The sequence below is a fragment of the Epinephelus moara genome, chromosome 18 (genome assembly GCF_006386435.1).
Source record: "Epinephelus moara isolate mb chromosome 18, YSFRI_EMoa_1.0, whole genome shotgun sequence".
NCBI lineage: Eukaryota > Metazoa > Chordata > Actinopteri > Perciformes > Serranidae > Epinephelus > Epinephelus moara.
In genome coordinates, this window is record NC_065523.1 from 28,352,371 (window position 1) to 28,375,833 (window position 23,463).

The 23,463-nt window shown below is 41.7% G+C and overlaps 1 protein-coding gene across 1 annotated transcript in view; it reads left to right on the forward strand.

Annotated features, from left to right (window-relative positions):
* The first annotated feature begins 6,416 nt into the window (after positions 1-6,416).
* Positions 6,417-23,463, forward strand: part of nherf1b (NHERF family PDZ scaffold protein 1b) — a 39,743-nt gene continuing 22,696 nt past the window's right edge. The window contains exon 1 of the mRNA XM_050068558.1: positions 6,417-7,379. Coding sequence (XP_049924515.1) covers positions 6,783-7,379 — 597 coding nt within the window. The 5' untranslated portion in view covers positions 6,417-6,782. The remainder of the gene's footprint in view (positions 7,380-23,463) is intronic.

Here is a 23,463-nt window from a genome sequence, read left to right on the forward strand (position 1 = left end):
TTGTCCTGTTTTGTCAGGGTTAGGGAGAGCAAAGACAATTACATAATAATTATAATTCTAAATACAAACAAAAGGACTTCATTAATATCATAGGCCAACAAGAATTTAAGTGATAATGTGTACAGCGCATAAAAATATTTAGTATATAGTTTCTATTTAATTACAGCAGGACCCTGCTTGACCTCATGTTTGTAATGAAACAGTTTTGGTTGCTGAGCTTCAGTGACCTCGTCCAAAGTGACTTAACTACTTCAGCTTTGTCTGGCCCAGCTCAAAGCGGCGCATCACAAAGTGAAGTTCGACCATATTCTCAGAACAGTCGCCTTTTTCATGCTGCAGTTTGCGGGCCTGACTCTTGATAAATGGCAGTTTTTATATAAACAGTGAATAAGACTGTTGTTATTGGATATAGCATTTTGCCATGCAGCTCTTAGTTTGTTTCCATCCCTGTTTAACCAGGCTGTGAACTGAATCCCTTTTGGCCTTACAGTCTTCATCATTCTTCTTTGATAATTCAGTGTGTTTGAGAAGTGGACTTCAGTCTCACAGTCAGATTGTAGCTACAATGATCCCGTCTGTTCACATCTGTACTGCTGTTAGATAGAATAAAGCCAACTTTTCGAGGGCGCTCGCCCACTGTGTGTCTGTCTGTACATTCAATTCAGGGCCAGTGAAACGTCATTCCAAGTACTGTACATGTAAATGTGCTGGAGCATCATCCCACTGTTGCACCAGGCTTCATACAAAGAGATAATTATCACTATTTTCACATCTTTGGTTTGAGTTTCCTCAGCATGCTATCTGCCTTTCACACAGACAGATGCTCACAGCACTCCCAAACATTGTTGTGTCTCCTTTAACGATGGATGTTGTTGTCTAGGCTGTACCGAAGCTGTATTTGTTCATGCACCACATCGTGCAACTCGTTTCTTTGTACAATGTTCATTATGAATGTTTGCTTGTCGAACTTGCTCAATGTCACATTTGTCCCTCTTCTTCTGAGACGTCACGGTGATCACAAAGTGCCATGAAAAAGTGCTTTGTTATCATATTATATATAAAAAGTATATTTTGTAATGTATGTGGTGTCGTTTTATTGAAGTCAGTCTCGTCTGTGTCTTCTGTGTGTGTGTGTGTGTGTGTGTGTGTGTTGGGGTGTTAGAGGGAAGCAATGGGAGTCACAGGATGTGCTGAGGTTAATGAGCCACTGTGTGGCAGCAGCTACCTTATTTATTCTCTTGTATGTTACACTAGAGAAAAACAATTAGAGAGGCAGCACTCATGTTGAGACTGTAAAGCAGAGCCTATTGTATTTTATGACAGAGGATTTTCAAAGGATGCTCAACATCTGGATGGTGATGTTTTTCTTAATACCGATGTTATATTAATGTGTTTGGTGAAGTTAGAAATTTAAAATCCTCCACACCAGACTCTCCAGCTACAGCAAACAAACCCTATAACCAAACAAAACCACAATATACATGTTTAAGATGACAATAGTTACACAGATAAGCAAAAAATAGCTTTGTAATTAACCCATTGGCCAGAATTTCATGCTTTTTCATGCTTTTTATGCTTCCATGTTTTTACTGCATGAAATGTGATGACATTTTTTTTTTTTCTTTTCTGAGAAACATCTTAGCGTAAACAATTTTAAGGAGTTCCTTCTATTATTCCAAAGGTGGATGACAGGCTCAGCTGTAATATCATATACCAGAAAACTTCAATTAATAGCCCAGGCTATTATTTGCTTAAATCACTGAAATCAACAGGCATCTTTATCAGTTACGAATCATTCATTTGATCTACCTCCGACAGAGTTACAGCACTTGAAATCACAGCAACCGGCATACTGACCCAACACCACTTTATCCTGTTAAAACAATATTCAAAACTTGGATAAATCTTTATGAAAAACCCTTTTGATTCTTTTCATCTGAGGATCCTTACTGTACAGACTAAAGGAATATGAATAACTCACAGGGTAATCAAGGAATGGACACATAATTTTAGGTAGCCAACAATTTAAGGGCATCATAAAGAACGTGGTGACAAAGACATGTGCTTGTTTTTCTTGAGAAGCCACTATGTTTGAATTGTGGATTTTTGTATTATATGTGGTTTTTGTTGCATTTTAAATGTGTTCTGATTGGCTGCTACCTTGGCCAGATTTCTCGTATAAAAGAAATTTTCAAGCTCAATGGGAATTCCTGTTTAAATAAAACAAAAACAAAAACAAAAAAACAGTTTAATAAATACAAAGAATTTCTAATTACAAAAGGACTGCTTGGCAACCAGACCAGGCGCAAAATGTATAGCCACTCCAGGCTAGTAAAAGGGACTGGGCATTACATTGAAGTTTTACGGTATTCTGTGAACAAGCTTGTAGAGCTCAACCACCTCAATCACCTCTGTCTCCTGTATGCCAGAGTTTGTAATTGAAATTCTTCTAACATCTCCGGATTCGACATTTCTTTCAGACCTGGATTTAGTTTACTAGCTCCTCTCAATTTCACAAGGACACCAGATTGAACTCACAAATTCAAGATGAGATCTCACCAGGGCTTAAATCATGGTTCAAAGTTTCTTTGCGATATTGAGATTGCCTTTTTAATGTTTTCTGAAATGTTTGTGTGTAACACAGATGAGCTATGTCAGTGTCCTTAGTGATTATTCTATTTTTGTGATGTCCACAAAAAGATATTAATCAGATTGTATCACACTTGGCAAATCATTTATAGACAACAAAAAGTAGAGGACGCAGATCCCTGCGGAACTCCAGAGGTCACTGGTTTCCAGCCTGACATGGCACCTGCTGTTTCCTATCATATAAGTCGTCCTGAATCCAGTTTTTTAACTATGTTGTTAAAAGAGGATTTTCATTTTGACAGTAGTCTCTTATGACGAACTGTCCATTCATCCATCCATTTTCATCAGCACCCCAGACATCCCTCTCCCCAGCAACATTTTCCAGCCCCTCCTGGGGGATCCCAAAGGTGTTCCCAGGCCAGATGAGATATGTAATCCCTCCAGTGCATTCTGGGTCTGCTCCGGGGACTCCCACCAGTGGGACATGCCCGAAAAACCTCCAGCGAGAGGCCCACAGGAGGCATCCTGATCAGATGCCCGAACCACCTCAACTGACCCCTTTTGACGCGAAGGAGCAGCGGCTCTATTCTGAGCTCCCTCTGGATGTCCTAGCTCCTTACCCTATCTCTATGGCTGAGCCCAGCCACCCCACGTGTCCACCGTGGAGGAGACAGAGCCTGAGGAACTGTATCACAAGCTATTGAGAAGTCCATAGATATGAATAGAGGACACTATATACATGGGGCACATTCATGATTCACTTTACTGGGCTGTACACCTGAACAAGCTCACCTGCTCTCCCACTCACATCAGTGAGTCACACTGCAGATGCATTAAGAAGCCTGTCTGTCCTTTACTGAGAAAAAACAACTTTGGATGACTTCCCATTAACTGAGCTAACAGCTGAATCCCCTTAAACACACTGCTGATGCTGCCGAATGTGGCTTTAAATTCCCAGGTCGGAGAGTGTTGAGAGATCCTGTCTCTGTCTTCTTATTAGGTCTGAAGCATTCTCAGCCGAAAAGTCAAATCCTCCCTAAGGTTTTACGACAGCGGCTTCCTGCCGGGCTCTATTTTTACAGGCACTCATATCTCTGAATGTCCAGAGGGGGTCCGAGCTGACTGGCTTCAAAACACTGGAGTTTTAAAATGATGCTGATCATTTTTATTAAATTAATCTCTTGTTAGGGATCTCAAAAAGACCAATTTGTGCGTACTGATCATTAAATGTAATCTAATCTGAAGATACCAGGAGCCATAACTAAGCCTTAGGAGTTACCATATTATTTGTGGCAGGAGTATATATTTAAAGCAACATTACTATGATGAATTACAATTAATATAACCAAAGGGGAAATGATACAAATGACATGTTTTTGAGTTTGATAAGGTCACAACATAATCACTGTGGAATATAACACACTATAATTCATGTCCCTCTGGCCAAATTATACAGCCAAACAGACCTTAATAGATGAATGGATGGATGCTTCATTATCCCCAAGGAGGAAAATTCCCTGTAATTTCTGCTACTGAGTGCTTTTAACAGCAGGAATCAGAGAATAAAGACATTATGTGTTAGATAATAGACTGTGTAAAATAATAACACTATAGGACAAACACAGAAGGGAAGCGTGTGTGTGTTAAAGTGTGAAAAAAGTGTTTTTGGGCAAAAGCTGTAAAATGAAAAGGTGCCAAAACTGAGGATGTCTTCAGAGCAGTCATTACATATATGTACGATGTGAGAAAATGTGCAACAGGTGTTGATCACAAAGGGAAAATAAGACAAAATGTGGAGGCTACAATGCACCAACTTTACCAATTTTACATTACAAATGTTTACAGACAATAATAATAATAATAATAATAATAATAATGAAGAAATATAAAATTAATATTAAAATAAATAATAAAATTAAGCACCACACAACAAAAATGGGGGGCAATTACTTTTGACATGTAATAGGTTACAGATTGCTGGTTTCCCAGATAAAAATGTAACATGTTTTAAACTGGCCAATACAGCTGAAAATGTCAGGAAATAGTCTGTGTCAAAAGAAGACATTCTTGCATGCGAAAACACGCAATCCAACAGAATGTAAACATATAAACTTTTTCACCAAGAAGAATAGATTTGGATGTAACCCATTTGTAGTCACCAACAGTTTTGATTAGTTACTGTAGTTTAATTAAATCATTTTTTCTAATTAACTGTAACTGAATACATTTATTTTGAAATTCAATTACATAACAAGCTGTTCCATAACGCCCAATCAAATGTACAGCAATGTACAGAGGTATGCATGAATGGCATTCACTCCCTCGACACATCACACAGGAAAACAATAAAAATAGATTTAAAATTCTATTGAAGCAGCACCTTTTGACAAAAACTCAGATTATCCAATAAGAAGACAAAGTATAGGTGTCAAAGCCTATTAATTCATTAATTCATTCATTCATTGATATCAAAGGTTAGTTTGACTGTGTCATATGTCTCAGGATGTGAAGGGTCTGTCTTTGTTTGTGGTGCAGGGACATCTACTTTCATGTTTTCCAAAAGTTGACCTATGTAATATGATTCATACACTGTAATGAACTTCATGCATGGTGAAAAATATTGTTTTTCTTGGTAACTATTCATTTTAATGCACATGTAATGTGTGCAGGGAAGCATACAAATGTGAATGTATGGTATTATTGTATATACTTTGTCTAATATTATAATAATGGAGCATCATCTGGTAATCAGAGCAAAATTTAGCCCCAAACTGGAGGTTACTTACCAAATGTAATCATTTGGTAAGTAATCATTCATCTTCTAACCGCTTCATCCTCTTGAGGGTCGCGGGGGGGCTGGAGCCTATCCCAGCTGACATCGGGCGAGAGGCAGGGTACACCCTGGACAGGTCGCCAGACTATCACAGGGCTGACACCTAGAGATAGACAACCATTCACGCTCACATTCACGCCTACGGACAATTTTTAGAGTTATCAATTAACCTAGTCCCCAATCTGCATGTCTTTGGACTGTGGGAGGAAGCCAGAGTGCCCGGAGAGAACCCACGCTGACACGGGGAGAACATGCAAACTCCGCACAGAAGGGCTCCCACACCCAGGATCGAACCGGCAACCCTTTTGCTGTGAGGCGACAGTGCTAACCACCACACCACCGTGCCGCCCCAAATGTAGCACAAGCCTATGGTATTTTACATTGCATAAATTAGCCTAGCGACGAGCAGAGGTTTACTCTACTCATATGAAGCCAGGATAAATCACACACAAGACCTAAAATGCTATTTTGTGGAGGCTTTATTGTCTTAACTATTTATTGTTTCTGATCTCTAAAATTGAAGTAAATAAAAGTTTCGTTTCCACTGAGGGAAATGGTTTCAACTTACAAAAACAGACAGGAGATCAAGGTGTAGTTACATTTCTGGGAGGTGCACGTCAGGCTATGGCGTAGGCTCCATGTCGACGCAGAGCCTACGCCATAGAAACAGCATTGATTTAACGCAGAAGTTTAAATTTTGTATTATATTTGAGTTGTTTTTGTGCACTGTCACAAATGTAAAGATGTTGTGGATCTCAGGAAGAATATCTAATAGGGATCCTAATGAACTAAACTAAGCTAAACTAAACTAAACTAAACAGTGCCTGGCATTAATGGTCTTCCAACTCCTCTGACCATCATCCTTATGTGTTTTCCTAGACAGCCTCAGTTTGTGTTTACTCCTCTAGTCCTCCCTACTTTGCATGAGGAAGCCAGCTGGGCTGTTCCATGAACGCACCTCCCTCTTCCTGAGTGGCTTTTCTACTTTTGTCGCACACTGAGAGGGAGCTGTGTGACTTTAATCAGCCTCGGTTCACTGCTCGGGTCAGGACCTCCTCTGTCTGTCTGATAGCAGGAGTCACACTGAGGATTTACACAGGGTTCAGGTCAGACTTGGACTGGGTGTGTGGAGGTGGACCAGAGAGTGGACAAACACCAGCAGCACCAGTTTCCCACGGACTCCAAGAGGGCGGGGGTTGGATATGTTGTTTTTTTGAAGGGGTACCACACATACACACACATACACAAATACACACACCCCTCCTGAGCAGCATCCTGAGCAGCAGGTCTTGTAGTCATTTCCACTTTACTCATCAGACACAGTTGAGCAGCAACAGTGTGAAGGCGACCGGAGCCTAACATGCCGAGCAAGAGCCAGTATCTGCGCCCCCGGCTGTGCACGCTGGAGAAGGGGGACAACGGCTACGGCTTCCACCTCCACGGGGAGAAAGGTAAGACGGGGCAGTTCATCCGGTTAGTGGAGCCCGACAGCCCGGCTGAGACCTCGGGACTCCGCGCCGGAGACCGGCTGGTGTTCGTGAACGGGGAGGAGGTGGAGAACGAGAGCCACCAGCAGGTCGTGTCCCGGATACGAGCCACCGTGGGCCGGCTGGAGCTCGTCGTGGTGGACCCGGACACGGAGCAGCTGCTGAAGAAACACAACATGAAGTGTCTGAAGGAGTATGTCAGCGACGGCATCCCGTTACCTTTCGACGATGAGGAGGAGGTGGAGGCGGAGGAGGAGGAAAGAGAGGAGGTGGTGGTGGTGAAGGAGCAGGAGCAGGACGGGGACGGGACTGTGAACGGGGATGAGAGGCACGCCAAGCGGGGTGAGGAGGTGGAGGAGCAGGGGGAGGAGGAGCGGGAGGAGACACCCAGGGAGTCCACGCCGGTGCCGGAGAGTAACGGAGAGATCCACGTGCACGTGGAGAAGAAGCTGAGCATCAACTCTGAGAAGGTGAGTCAAAGTTAGAGTAAGTTTCCTCCACCTGTAGGGGAGACCGGGACGGTTGTGACAGCACCACTTTCACTGAGAAGAGACCTATGAGTCATGTAGATTATTTATTGCACAGTGTTGGGCTTGTTACTCTAAGAATGTAATAGATTACTCATTACTCTTTTCAAAAGTAATGTCATTACTGCCCAACACTGTTATTGCGTGACCTCTTACTTCCTGTCCTGGCATGTGAAATATCACAGCTGTGCAAAGTTCCCAGCCAGAATTTAAATTTTAAGGCATTCAAGTTATTTTTGGACCAAATGTAAATGGAATATTAAGTATTATGAATACACAAAATTTGTTTCACTTGTTATTACCTGACACGCTTAGGCCTCCATACTCAATATGTGGAACATTTGATACTCAGTTTCTGTACCCCTATGTTCACCTTTGGGGGTACCCCACCTATAAAGGGGTGTCTCCCACCTTACCTCTCCGCTTTTGCTGTTGTGCTCCCTGGGAGAGGTAAGCAACATTGCTCTTGTGGTAATTTCCATGTGTTAGCACTGTTAAGCGATGTTTATGAGTTCAATTTATGCTGACAGTATCCTGTGTCACTTAATTTGTGCAGGGGCTTGAAATTATAGGGTTGTATTTTGTTTTTACCCCTTGTTGTCAGGTATGTTTTCTGTGTTTAATTGTGCTTAATTGAATGCAACATGCTGTTGTGCACCATGGGAGAGGGGCTTCAGTTTATATGGTTGTATTTGACGGAGGATTTCGTTTTTGCCACTTGCTGTTAGGAACAGATATCGCCTCCAGTCTGGGTCTCTTCGCAGACAACACTAGAGTCCACTGGTTACATAAGTCTATATTTTGATGAGTATTGATACTGTTGAAATTAGAATTATGTAACTTGAATTAGATTAGAGAGTAGAATGTGAGGCATTGCATGTTTGATCATTTCAAGCCACCATGCTGTTACAGCCAGGTAAACACTGGCTGACAGGAGCAGGGACGGTTGTAACACCCTTTTAAAAAGTGTTGCGTAGCAGGAGGATGTCTCGACCGGTATTTTGGATGCACTCCATGTGAGGCACTAAGCATCTGACAGGTACAGGTTAGTGAGTTAGACCTCAGTAGGAATTTGTTACCAGAATATGTGTCAGTTTTTATGTGTATTTTTTGCTAATGTGAAATTTTTAATTTTTAATTTTTAATTCCTCTTATTATTACTAGGGCTGCCACTAACGATTATTTTAATTGTCAACTAATCTGTCGATTATTTCTGCGATTAGTCGACTAATCATTTCATCGAAAAATGTGTTAAAATGTTGAAAAATGTCGGTCTGTCTCGCCCAAACCCCAAAATTACGTCATCTAATGTCTTGTTTCATACTCACGCCAAAGGGTTTTAGTTCATTGTCACGGGAGAGTGTGTAAAGCTGCCAATATCTGAACGTAAGAAGCTGCAGTAAGAGTATTTTGGGGTACTTTTATAGTACTTTTCTATGAAAAATGACTCAAACCGATTAGTCGACTACTAAAATAGTCACCGATTATTTTAATAGTCGATTAGTCATCGATTAGTCGACTAATCGTGGCAGCCCTAATTATTACTAGACACCCCAGCTTGTATTGACCTTACCCATTAGTGGGGCAGGTTCTACTTATGGAACTTGTTGTATTTTACATTAGTTAGTGAATTCTATTATATAATTGGAGAAGTTTAAAAAGTTGCTATTTGTAGTCAAGAAATAAGGGTTCTCTGGGACAAAATTTGAGAGCTCTAACACAAAAATTCAGCAAGTTCTGAGACAATTGTTACAACCATCCCCAGTCTCCCCTACACTATAAGAGCCTTCCATGCCTGTAATGGCATTGAATGCATCTACTAGGGAGTGTTCCCCTACAGAGAATAGGTGCTCTGTGTCTATACCATGTATAACATGGCAGCTGCACCCACATGCTGCCATGCTGTGGGCCGGGTCAGCTGGCTGGACATTTGTCATGGGTGAGAGGACAAACTGTCTCAGCTTTGGGATCAAGATAACCTAAACCCTCTCTGTCAGTCTGTGAACTGTTGTTCTCCTCTTGAGTCATATGATTACGATGTGTTTTCCTGCAGCCGTCTCAAAGAGCAATCCCTTGAAAATGTGAGGCAATGCCGTCCTCAGTTATTACAGCGATGGCACAAGGTGAAGCATGAACTCAGAGGAAATGACAGACACTTTGAGCAGACTGTGCCGTTCCCATACAAAACCACCATAACAAATATCTGACATTGCTGAACCGTCCACAACAAACAACAGGAAATATTTCTTTTTTTTTTTTAAATCTCCACAAAATGAGTCGCACTAAATGAATCTTTTCAACCTTTGATCTTTGTCTGTGAAACATTATGGGCTCATTCTCACTCCGCAGTGGCCGCTTGTTGCTGTGTCTGTACTTATTTATGTGTGTGTGTGTGTGTGTGTGTGTGTGTGTGTGGCTGTGAACTGAGGGTTCATTAAAAGGCACTGGAGGAGAAGAGGGTCCCTCCAGTCTGGAACATCTGTGCCCCTCACTGCATCTTTGATGTTTACCCCCGAGGCTGTTTGTGTCCATGTCCAGCTCTCCTCCTCGGTGCTTCACTGTAGGTGGAAGAGAGGTGGGAAGAAGGGCCACAGTGTGCAGAGCCAGCAGCTGTCTGACACAAAGATGTAGAAAAGACTCTGTGTATTCACGGTGGATAGTGTAACCTGTCTGGTTTAACAGAGGCAGAATTGCATAAGGATAAAATTCTTGTCCAGCAAGCCCCAATTTTAGCTTTTCTACATGATGTAGTAATGGGGTAACTAACCAGGGTGTTCACTGTATACATTTATGATGATCTGTGAAGGTGACGGGAGGTCAGGGAGGTCAAAAAGGTGGTGACACTTTGTACTTAAAGGTAAAGTGACGATGAGGAGTCAAGTTGAAGATGTATGTATTGTGAGATTAATCTTGATTTTGTATTTTGGTAATTGTGATATTGTTAAAAAAAACTTGTTATTTTTCTTTTCCTGACATTATGCCTGGTTTGACAGTTTGGGAATTTCTCTCGTTTGCTTTCTTAACGAGAGTTAGATGAGAAGATCGATACCACTCTACGGTCAGGGGATACGTGGGGTACATGTCCCCTGCAGCTGCTGTGTCTGTCCCCTATGTCCCCCACACTTTTCTGTACCATAAATCGAGTTTGACAGCAGTTTAATTCATTTTAACATGTCAAAGCTTGTTTTTCCAAGTTTTCCTGGGTGCCCACTGTGAGTAAGCGGACAAGGTGTGCACTTGCTGCTTCTTTTGTCATCACAGCAGAGAGGCATGTTCCCTTTGTTGCCTCTCTAAGCGCTGAGCAGGGAGGATGTACTGTACATTTGAACAAAAAAGAACAGCAACAAGCCAGCGAGAGGCAGAACACCCTGCACTTATTCTTTATATTAAACCATGAAAGTTGAGTCATGCGTTTTTTGATATCAGTTAGCTGATGTTTAAAGATGACCTCTTTTCCTAGTCATTAGGTGTTTTTGGTTATTTGGTTTGGTTTCTTAGCTGCTATGGAGAGGTGTATTTGAATGGGAGAGAATATTTCAATAAGTCATTCAAAAGATCAGCTTACGCCAGACAATCTGTCCCCCTCACTTCTGAAATAATTGCTATGCCCTCGTCTGTTGTACATAAGCTACAGTCAGCAGCGGGTTAGCTTAGCCTAGCATAAAGACTGTGCCCCAGAAAACATAAAGTTGTCATGTGGATTTAACGAACAAGGTCCAGTATAACAGGGTAATCAGTGAGCTTTAGAGGTGCTCGTAGTATCTTTGAATAAACTCTGAGCTCGCCACAAACTTTGGGTCTTCCTGTTGTTTCCCTTCAGTCTCTCTGCTTTTTCGTCTTATCAGTGTACATTCATGAAGTGCATTGATAGAGCTCCAGGATAAGCATGAATGAGGCTTTTACCATTTTCCCCACCAAAATTAGCATGTATGCAGTTTTTTTAATGCAGGACACTAAATTTGCATTTGCATACCACAAGGAATTATTATTTTCATTAAATAATCGAATTATTAGTATTTTTTTTTTATGATTAATCATTTAGTCTGAGATGTCAAAAGAAAACTGTAGAAAAAGCCCATCACACAGTGTTTGAGGTGACCTTTTCCAGTGTCAACCAACAGCCCAAAACCCACAGATATGCAGTATATTATGATTTAAAACAGCAGAAAACCTTCACATCTGAAAATCTTGAGCTTAAATATATAGCTTAAATAAAACCCAACCAAAACAAACACTCACACACATGGAAGAGGGATCTTGACCCCTAAATTCAACATAGGGAAGAGTTAATAACACAAAGCATACAGCAATACATATCATCCATGTATGATTATCAGACACAGAGTATGCAGGAACAAGAAAACATTAATATGTATATCCAGATGTGGTCCTCATCCAGATGCACTTATCAAGTCCAGATATTGCATAAGAGGACCCCAAGATTCTTTCCATTTATATTTACATCTTGGATGATTAAGTCACAGATAAAGCTGCAGTTATTTTCAGGATGATTAAGTCACAGATAAAGCTGCAGTTATTTTCATTATAAGCTATTATATGACTTCTATATATATGGTTGATGAGATTATGAGTAGTTTGGTTTATAAAATGTCAGAAAAAATGTAAAAGTTGTTCATCAAATGATGTGTTTTGTGTTTTGTTCAGTGGTCCAAAACCCCAAATATTCAGTGTAATATCACAGAAGATGCAGAAAACAAGCCAAAAATCTCATTTTAGAGGCTAAAACTTGAGATTTTTGGGCATGTGTTGTTCACAAAAACAAAAAACAATCAAATTTGTTGTCAATTCATTTTTGAGCAAACAGCTTAATCAGATAGTTGTTTCAGCTCTAACTGAAATGAATATTTTTATTTTTTACCATGAATTTATAAGAACATCCTCAGCAGTGGAGAAGGAGGAAACATGTCAAGGATCATACTGATGCTTCTTGCCTTTCTGTAAACTCTCTGTCCTTATATAAACTCAGCAGTTCAAAGAAAAATGTCCGAAATACCACATTGTACTAACTGAAGCTTTGGCATTTTTCATAGGTGGCCACTCACTGCTTCCCTACATCATTTTTTTCCTCTACATAATAACAGTGTAGTGACAGCTTCCACATAAGCAGAGCATGCAGGGCCTTTTGGAGTTATGTTCCTGGTATTCAGGGCCCACACTTGTGCGCAGCTCTCGAGCACTGCTGGGTTATGTTGTTTGTCGCAGGATTATACAGCGATTGTTCCCGTGTTTACTCTTGATACTCTCCACAGATGGCCTAATGGAGCTGTGGCACTACAAGTCACACTGGCACGCAACCCAGAGGGAAGTGGCGTCGAGACAAACAAACGCACGCCCATCAAACTTGTTTTCACCACTTAGATTTTTATTTCAAAAAGAGTTTGACATAAGGAACAAAGATCCAGTGCGAATCACGCTGAGCACTGAGCCCAGTTGTGAATTTCTTACGTAAAGGCGTACAAAACCAAGATTTCACAGGCTGCAGACGTTACTCAGGGACATAAGACACAGTAGAGTGTGTGAGTGTGTAAATTGGACTCGAGGGGTTTGAGTTAAGAGTCTACTCTGTCTCTATGTTACAGTCAGGCGCACCTCAGGGTGTGTTTTTTTGCATTGACTCCACTCTTTCTAGAATTTTCTCCCAACATCCTGTCCGGCATTCCTGTGCCTGAGCCCTGTGGCCCTGCCATTGACACACACACACACACACACACACACACACATATACAAGTACAGTTTAGAAGACACCCACACACACACACACACAGATGCACACACAGACAGCGTTGGTTCAGCAGTCACACTGACGTCCGCACTCCGCCTGTCTGGCCTCAGTCTTTGAAGAGACACAAAAGAGGGTTCGAAGAGCGACGCCTTCTCCGGAAACCGAGGAGCCTCGCTCGCAGTTGCCGTGGTTACACCGATGTCACGCGTGTGAATGTGTGAGGACTGAGGTAGGCGAAAGTGAGAGAGCGCAGGGGAGGTGCGAAAAATATGAACGAGCAGTGATGAAGGTCAAAACATGGAGCGTGGCCCGGGGAAGAAAATAGGAGGCGCTGTCGTCATCGTGGAACAAGTCACACACACAAAAATAAATCACATCATCGTCATCGTCGGTTCCAAAGGTCGTTGTTTTGTTTACCAGGCAGTAAAAGTTTTACCCTGCTGTTGTTGAGTGCAGTGAAGTAGCAGTGGATGCTCGCTCTCAGCACATATTACAAATGTAGAGCCATCAGCTCATCCAGGAATAAAAAAACCTCATAGAGGCAAGTTTGCATTTGTGGCTGTGTTGACGTGTGCCGTCTGTCTTTACTGCCTCATAGAGATGATTCCAGTGAATTCCATGTAGTGTGGTATAAAACTGTGGCATGTTTTACTGAACAAAGAATGGAGCTCTCATTGGAGGCATGTTAGAAGGTGCCCTGTTGATGGCCGGTATGAACAGGAGGAATTATTACAGCAAGAACAACCACATTCACTTTACATACAGGCACCTGACCTGTTGTCATAAGACTTAAAAAATGTGAACTTTCCCTTTAATCTGTCAGTAATTGTTACAATTAGTTCCTAGACTGACTAAAATAATGGACGTAGCCACCATGATGTCACCCATTGGTTTGTAGACTCCCATTTTAAAAGCCTTGAGTTCAGAATTTTCACTGTTACTGTCTTAGATTTTTGGATGTGACCATATTTGGATGAGAAGGTGTGGCTGCTATTAATGTTTGTTTATTAACCAGCCCCTGGCCTCCTGTCATTGGCAAAAATGTCCCCCGGGCAAAGCAGGTTGAGTATCCCAGCTGTATCTTTCACATGAATTTGAAAAAGACATAAGGTGCCTGAGGCTTGTATTATGTCCCGTAAGCTTTTTAATGTCCTCTTTACTCGCAATACTCTGCCAACAAATTATCCGATGAATATTGCTCTCAAATGCTTATTGTAGTCCTCTCTGTGTATACTTCTCTCTGATATTTTATAACTGTTATTCCAGAAATTTGCTATTATTCCTTAATATCTCTCACTGATATTGAAAACCCTAACCCTAACCCTAAACCCTAACCATGCAGAGTGCTGCACCAATAAGTCCTAAAACGCAGAACTGAGTTAGCATTTTTTGACTTTGGGTACCCAGGTCTCGAAATCAATTGGTCTTTTGTATGGGTTTTTGGTTAGATGTCTGAAATAAAGTCTGTACAACAAAAAATACTTCAAAAAATATCCCCATAAGCAGCTTTACAGCATTGCTTTGGTGGTGACGTTGAATTCATGTGACTGTGGTGTAGTTTGTTTATAGGCTGACATTTTCTTTTTACGTCTGGCAATCTTATGAAACTTCAGTAACAAGAGAAGTGGTGTTAATTTGTGAAGACTATCTTGCCGAACAAAATGTGTAAGTATCATAAATCTTTGTTCCCCACAGATCATATTTTTTGGAATTATCTTGAAACCAATGGAAAAATCCTATTGGATTTCTGTCGAGGGACCAGGGTGACGTTAACTTCCATGTTGGCGTACACAAAATCATCATCCTTGCAGCACTCTATTGTTCAGCGACCACTTCAAATCTGTTATTTTGTTCTACCAACAACAGTCCAACACTCAAAGATATGTAATCAACAATGATACAGACACAGAGAGGAGCTGATAATCACATATTTGGCACTGGAAACACCTTATTTTGAAATGTATCCTTCATAAATGACTAATAGAAAAATAAATGAACCCGGTAGATTTGTCAATCAGCATTTAAAACAATACAAATCATTAAATGCAATAAAATGGGGGATTATTCCCTACAGAGCCATTGTGCAGTTAAACCCATTTAAATGTGCTTTTCAGGAGCTGTGTTTCCTTCACCACACCGCTCCTTGCTTCTTCCTCAGTGATTCATTCAGACTGAAAAGAGAGTGTGAGGGTGAGAAGTTTTTTTGGGAGTCTTCCTGAATGGCTGCTGGCTGCTTACATAAGACAGTCCTTAAACAGTAATTACAGGAGAGGAAGAGCGCTTGTGACAGATTAAATCGACTGCGGAGAGATGAGCGTCAATGTGTGTAATATCACTGTATCTACTGTAGATAGAGGACACTCCCTGCCGAGGCCTGAAATGAGACACGGAGGCGACTCTGTGCCCGTTGGTTGTCACTTCCCTCCTTTAATGTGAGCCTCTAATCTGCACATTCATATAAAACCTGCTTATTAGAGAGCTCCAAGCCTTCCACTGCTTTCACCACACATGCTTGGCTTTTTGCATAGAAAGCAGAGTCCTTTAATGAACGGGACGACGTGTTTTCCCTAAACAAATCATCCTGAAGCTGTTGTGTGGGCGGATTCAGTCTATATTTGTATGGCCTGCAATAAATCGACAATGGTCTTTTTTAACCGGATTTCATGGGCTGTCACTTCTGTGTGTGTCACCTGTAGCAAACCCTGACTCTAACCATGTGTTTCCACAGCTAGTACATTCATGTATTTGTACTTTCCTAACCTTTAATAGGCGTATTCAGCTATGGCTTTCATTATTTGAGCAGGATAACGTCACATCCATGTGACACTCCTATCCGTGTCCTGTCAAATCTCCTTCAGCAGGACAGAATCACTTGTTTTCAGAGTTTACATCATCTGATGTCATGTCTTCAGGAATAGCCTGTGGATACAATTTTCTGTTAATAGAATAAACGTCAGCTTTCAGTGATCATTTGTCATGCACTAGAGGCAGAAATAGCCACACCTATACCAGCTATTTGAGCCAGGATGGTCAGGGGTGTGTTTCTGGCTGCCTGCTGCTGTCTATGGGACTCTTGGCCTGCGCACACACCCCAGGACGTTTGCACCGGTTTCCTGTCATTGTTGTTGGTGGAAGACCCCCCCTCTCTCCTTGCCCGTCGTCTTGATCCTCTTCTCACCCCTCTGGCTTGCACTTCCAGCAGCTTGTAGCAATGAAACTACAGCTTAAAGGTTACAGATCTCACCATCGCTGTGTGTCTGAGCAGAAGAAGCAGCTGAAAGCCTGCAGTGAAAACAGGATATGAACTGAATAAAATGTAACACTGGTTGAATGGCGTGTCGTTCCAGCTACAGACACAGAATCATAAAAGTAAACAGTGTCTCCAGCTGTGTTTGTTGGTTTGCTTATCATTGAAGCCATTGTGACAAAGCCAGGTATTGTTCAGGCTCTGTTTGGGTAAAGGAGTGCGTGTCATTGTGTTTGTCTGCACAGATATACTCCATGATTCATTCGGACTTGCTGCACACGGTCGCTTGACGTTTGCTCGTTTGTGTTGCATTTATATTTGTTTTGTGAGGGTGTTTTCAGGTGCGTGTGTGTGTGAGAACTTTTGGGAGTCACCCTTCCCTTTTCTTCTTTGTTGAACATCTGACTGTGTGTTTCAGGGACTCAGAGGGTGTCAGGGGCTTCATTGTGTTTCAGCTCAAAGATTTGTGTATTTTAAATGTAACGTGTTTCCCTGCTGCACCTATTTGTTTATGAGAAAATGGTGGCCCGATCTTAAGTGTGTTATGTAACATGTACGGGCAGTGTGATAGGATGATAAATACTAAGAACTGAACAAGTCCCAAAACACTTAAAACATTGTGTGTATGGACCCTTTTACAGCTGACGTCATTGAAAGTCATGTTGGCAATGGAAGTGGTGTTTGCCCCCAGCTATCAAGAGGGCTCAGCAAACTTTTCACATTAAATTAAAACTGTTGGAGGTATTAAAATGTTCTAATAGCAGAGTTCTACAGACGGGTATCTTAGCTGAAGGGCTGCCCCTTGAAAGTCAGAGATTTGCATCATCAGTCGGAGAGACTGTTTCCAGTTGTGCAGTCAGTTTTTTTGTTAGTCAGTGTGCTGTGCAGTGTACGTTTGGGGACATTTTGGTCCCCAGATTTTGCTGCGGAGTGGGCGCTCTTGACTTTAATGATACTCTTCAGTACAGACAGCTGCAGACACAATGCAGCAACACGTAGGAGGAGAAACTTTCCATTGTAAGGCTCCGAGATAACATTATTTTCTCTCTTCTGCTTAGAAGTGGAGAATTTACAGTTCAGATATTTTATATGACACAGTCTCTGGCTTTTGTTTGATATCTTCTTTCAGCAAAAAAATATTGTTGCACATTTCCGATCCATCATTAGCTCCGTTAGCTTGTTTACCATACTAGATGAATGCCACTGTCACACAGAACGTCCCACTGAGCCCCGCTAAGACTTTTAAACTTTACATGGAAAAAACAAAACATTGAATACTGGTATTAAACAGCTGAATCTGATTAAAATGACACTGCTTGTAGTGATGGCAGCCGTTGTAAACACACACAGAACACTAAGGTGTCATTTTAAAAGCCTTCAATTTTCCTTACTCAGTTTTAAATACACTTATATGTATGTATTATCGATGCCAACCATTTTACCTAAGTTACTACAAGTATCCAGGGATCTGGGCTGAAAGTCACCAGATGACAGGGTGGTCACTTGGTAAACAGAATATTGGTAGCATCTATGGCTGCAAGCTGTTAAACTTAACTACCACTGAGCTACATTTAAACTATACAAAAATAACCAAAACAACAATCTTATATCGTTCTGTTCTGGTCAGATTCTCTCTGTTTGGTTCTGTGTGTTCATTCAGTATGTGTTTTAGTCACCACCAGCAGACACTGGCATTACAGCACCTCTCTTGTCCAGTGACTCTTACTGAAATAGCTGTTTTTGTGTGTATTATGGGCGGCAATCTCACAGTAACTCATGACTCAGTACTATCAAAATGTCGCCCAAGATAACGACAGTATCACCACTGTTTTGCAAGACAGTCACACTCAATTCATTGCAATATCTGTAAAGAGGTGAGAATATAAAAGACAATGAAGACATTCTTGTTATCGTGAGAGAAACAGTGTGGACCGGAGTGCAGTATTTGCCTTTTTGGAAGTATTTCAAGGGCAGTTTTTGGCCTTTTTATTAGCAGACAGATGAGTGATGACAGGAAATAAGGGCAGAGAGGAGAGTGGGGAGGACATTCAGCAAAGGTCTGCAGCCAGACTTCCACCAGAGACAGTGAGATTTCATAATCAGTATCTTAAACCCTCACAGGCCACCAGGGCGACCTGGTATTAGCTTTTTATTCAACAGGAGTTTATATTGGTTAAATGTCAGACAGTCATAAACTGGATAAAGGCTGAGCTGCCCAAAGGCACAGTCGTCATATCTTAAGCAAAGGACAGATACAGTTCTACCACATCACAAGAGAACATTATATCCCTCTATTGATTAGAAGCAGAACAAATAATCAATGTCTTTGCAAATCATGGCACCGTCAGTGAGACTTCCCAGTGACGTCAGTCCAAACAACAGCACCACTGTGCCTTCCCAAGACCACTGTGGCCCAGGTCAGGGGTGGAACCTGAACCCTTTGTGTGTGTGTGTGTGTGTGCGTGTGTGTGTGTGTGTGTGTGTGTGTGGGTTGGGTGGTAGGGTCGCTGGTGATCGGGTCTCGTGGGATACTGGACGGAGACTCCACAATGCTACATTCCAGTTCCCACTCCATTCTGCTGAAGGTTCACCACCCCGGTCGGACAATGAGCCGGAGGGCCGCGCCCTGCCGGGGGGTGGAGGGGGAAATGACTGGCTGCTCGCCCTGAAATAGACTCGCCCCCTGCCATACACCTCCCTTCCCACCGTACAACACACAGATGCCATACATCCAAGACAGAGCCAATAAATGTACACTATACACATGTACACCAAACTCAGGAGATGTAGGAAAGATTGATCCCAAAATACTTTTTTTTGTTGCAAAATTAAAGACAACCTCAAATAAGCCTCTGCTGTAATTTGAATGTAATGCTAATTAGCATATGTTAGCATGCTAGTAAGTCAGAACATTGTAAACTTACCTCTCAACATACCTGCTTAGCGTCAGCATGTTAGCATACTGTCACTAGCATTTAGCTGAAAGCACTGGTGTGTCAATTACCCCCTCACAGAGATGCTAGCATGGGCATAGCATAGCATTTTTTTGACATGTTCTCAAGTCACTTGCGGTCCATTCAGAATGAACCTGCAACCCACTGTTGAGCCATGACCCACCAGTTGGGAACCACTGTTATAAGACACTTATCCAAAGTCACTGTATTACATATAGTAGATGTCAGTTGGCTCCAGCGTTCCGTGAGCTAAAATTGCTGTTTTAATCCATGGAGTCTGGTGTCTTTGACAAGATGGGAAACTGAAGCTATTAACAGCTTCCTTATCGGAAAGACTGTGGTGAAAATATTTTAGATATAGCTTACACTTGTACTGTCCCTGATTTCATTTTTAGGTGGCTAAAATACACTTGCTGCTGCCTCCTGGTCACAGCTGTACATTGCTTAACTTGTGTGACGGTACTCCTGCCTGCCTCTCCGAAGTTGGGGCACGCTGACCACCATTTACTGTCGTTACAATACACTGGCAGTACCTCATACAACCGCCCCTTAAAAAAATCCAGACTATCCCTTTAAAGGGCATGACTTTTTCTTGTGCTCCACTAACAGCTGTATACAACAAGTGGCAGGGATTGTGGAGCACCATTTACAGAAATGTAGATCTTCAGTTGAGGTATGCTGAAGGAGAGTTACATGAGATGTTTTTTCTTTTGGCGCATGGTTAAATGGTTACAAGAGTGCAGCTATGTTTAGATACAGCTATGTTTAGATACAAAATTTTATTCTGTTGTTCCCTGACTAAAAAGTTCACAGCACTGGCTGTGTTAGGAGCAAATGGTGTTAAAGGTTTGCTCATATGCTACAGGAGTAAATGTAGCGTTGAGTGTGACCACTTCAACTTTAATGTAACAATAAGGTTCTGCCTCAACGCCCACATTTTCTGTGTTGCCTTCCCCTCTTTCTCTAAGTGCATCTCTTACATCAAATATTACAGCACTGTGTGTGTGTGTGTGTGTGTGTTTGTGTGAAAATGTGGAAGAGAAACTTAACGTAAAATGTTGTTGATCTGATGCTGGTTTCAGGTCTGCGAGGGTGGAGGGTCAGAGACAGGAAGACTGACAAAGGAGATAAAACCGTGATAGGACAAAACTGTCAGTCAGCATTGGGCTGATCTACCGCAGTCATTATTTTTAAAAACAGAAGCCTGCAGAGTGGATGAACTAAAGTTGAAGACACTTGAGTAAAGGCAGACCCTGCTTGCTCTATTTTAAAAGATCTTAAAACGACGGCGAGGCCTCTCTGGTAATCAAGACCACTCCATTTGGTCTTATCAGTGCTTGTACCCCTGCTGTGATGACTGACATTACTTTTCTATTTTCAGGCCTTCCCCCTAAAGAGGCTATTGTAATGGGAACCCTCAGCCGAACCTTTCTTTGGTGTCTTTTGTAGAGCCAGTTTGTCCCATCCTCAGATGGAAGGGGGGACAGTAGGGTGCTTTGTTCCCCCCTCCGCCTGCCTCGCAGCTGGTTCAATGGTCCAGCTTGAAATCCAACACCCCCGTCCTGCCTGAGAGAGTGGTGTGCTCCGTACACTCAAGAGCACAAAACTTGTGCTGCGGTGGTTAAAAAGGAACCAGGTTTACATCAAACATTTATTAAGTCTGTTAAACTGTCCCTGAGGCCATTAAACTCCGTCAGAAACTACACATGACAATCACAAGGAGAGGGGAGGCCAATAATCTGTCATGTCACTGAGTAACCATGGTGCCTGGCAGCGTGTCACTTTAGCAGTTATTCTTTATGCTGATCAAAGTGGTTAAAGTCATGGGGGAGCTGCCCGCTTTCATTAGAGCGACATGGGGGATGAAGAAAGCAGCAGAAGGAGAAGGAGCGATACATAAAGCTGAAAGAGAGCTATAGAAGACAGATCTGCGTGTACAGAGCAGCTGAGTGTGACAGATTCAGTTGATGATTTGCATGACTTGTGAGTTTACCGGACCTTGGTTAGACGGTTAAAATACGTCAGTGAGGTGTTTACGTAATTATAGGAAATTTCAGCATTTTCATTCTGGGCATGTGAAACAAAGAGTAGTTGAGTCAGAGACCCAGAGCTGTGCAGGAAGCCCACAGTAATAGATGTCCTACATGTGTTCTCCTTTATTAAGGCCTGTAGTTACACATCAGTCCGCTGGCCAAGCATGGGGAAAATATGAAATAACTGGCAGGCTGAGTGGCAGAGCTGCAGCCACTGGCATCACACACATACACTCCTTCACACACCCCTCCATGCCAGAGACTGAGTTGCTCGCAGCCACAGCGCTTCTCTGTCGAGCTGAATCAGCTGGAGAGCCCGACAGATGCAAATCTCCAGTGGCTGAGTCAGAGGGTGATAAACATGATGGATGGTTGTTAAGGAGGTAGTTGGCTGCCTTTTAATGCTCCCTGAGAGGGTTTTAAAGGTGCAAATCAATCAATCTGGCTTGTCAGACACCTGTGGAAGAAACAAGGGCTCTGCAGTAATAAAATCTGAACAGCTAATGGATGGATTGCTGTTAAATGTAGTGCAAATATGAATCCTAAAGATTTTGGTGATCCCCTGACTTTAACTCCAGTGCCACCATGAGGTTTCTATCAATGTGAAGATGATATGGAGAAATTCTGATATCATGATATTTTTGACCAGGTACCTCGATATCAATATTGCAGTGATATTGTAGGGTTGACTATTGGTGGTTTCACAAAATGTTTACACTGAGATTTTTGCTAAATAATCATCAGTAAAATGGATATAATGACTAAATGGCTAAAGGCAAATAATAAAACAGATAGAACAGTCTGTTAAGTTCAGAAAATTATACGACTTTACTGTAAGGCAGCATTTAAAACCAAGAAAAGACAACACTTACAGTATTAAGATATCCTAAATTTAAGATGATATATAGTCTCATATCCAACCCAGTCACATTTACACATTATTATCCAGTGGATATGTTGAATCTTTACATTTCAACAACACTTTTGGTTTACGTGTGGTTAGGTTTAGGCACAAGAATCACTTGGTTATGGCTAGGAAAAGAGCTTGTTTTGGCTTAAAATATCCTGCTGGAAAAGCAGTGATGTCCTGGTCAGTAACAAATGCCATTTGTGGCACTACCTGGCAGGAAACACTGCAATGTCTCTGTTAAAAATGACCACTTTTTGTGGCACATTACTGGCAGGAAAAGCAGCAATGTCTCGGTCAAAAACAACTTTTCCTTGTGGCACTATCCCGCTGAAAAAACAGTGACAGTTTGCTTAAAAGCTCTCATTTATGGAGGTGGAAATCCACTGGGGAAAAAAAGCCATGGGTCACTAAAATACAGCCACATTTCAGGGCTAAAAAATTGCAAGAAAAAGAGCCACAGTTTGCTAAAAAAAACATCCATGTTTTTGCAGCCTAAAAAGCTGCTAAAAACACAGCAGTGACTCATTAAGAAAACTGGTTTTGTTGTTTGGTGGTCAAAAGTAACTAGTGGTGTGCAACAGCTTGGCAGGCGTCTCTCCTTAGGTGACACACCACCCACCATCACCTCCACCTCCTGATGACAAAGTCAGCTCATATACTGCGTCACTTAAGAAACGTTGATATGATATGTATGAACTGGGCAAATGTAACACAACTGTGGCTTGCAGAAACGTATAATACCAACATTGGGTTCCTCATATCACAACATTGATATAATATCAATATACTAATATATAAATAATTTGCTATAGCCAGTCTCATCCCTTGTTACCTGACCTATTAGGTTTGTCTTTCATTCATGTCAACATAAAAAAAATTCCCTTTTTTGATTTGACCGACCAAGAAATTCCTTAAAACATCTGTGACCTGTTACAAAAAAAGCTGTTTTCAAAGCTGTTATTTGTGTTTTAAATATTCACTGATGCTTTCCAGGCAGCAAAGATTTCCAAATATGGTTTTATATAGCATTTTGGAATTGAGTGCTTCATTTTAGACTTAATGAAAAGTAACAGCTTCATATAGAGGTGCTGCAGCTGCATCAGGGGCCTGTAAGTTCAACTATACCTCTGTATCTTATCT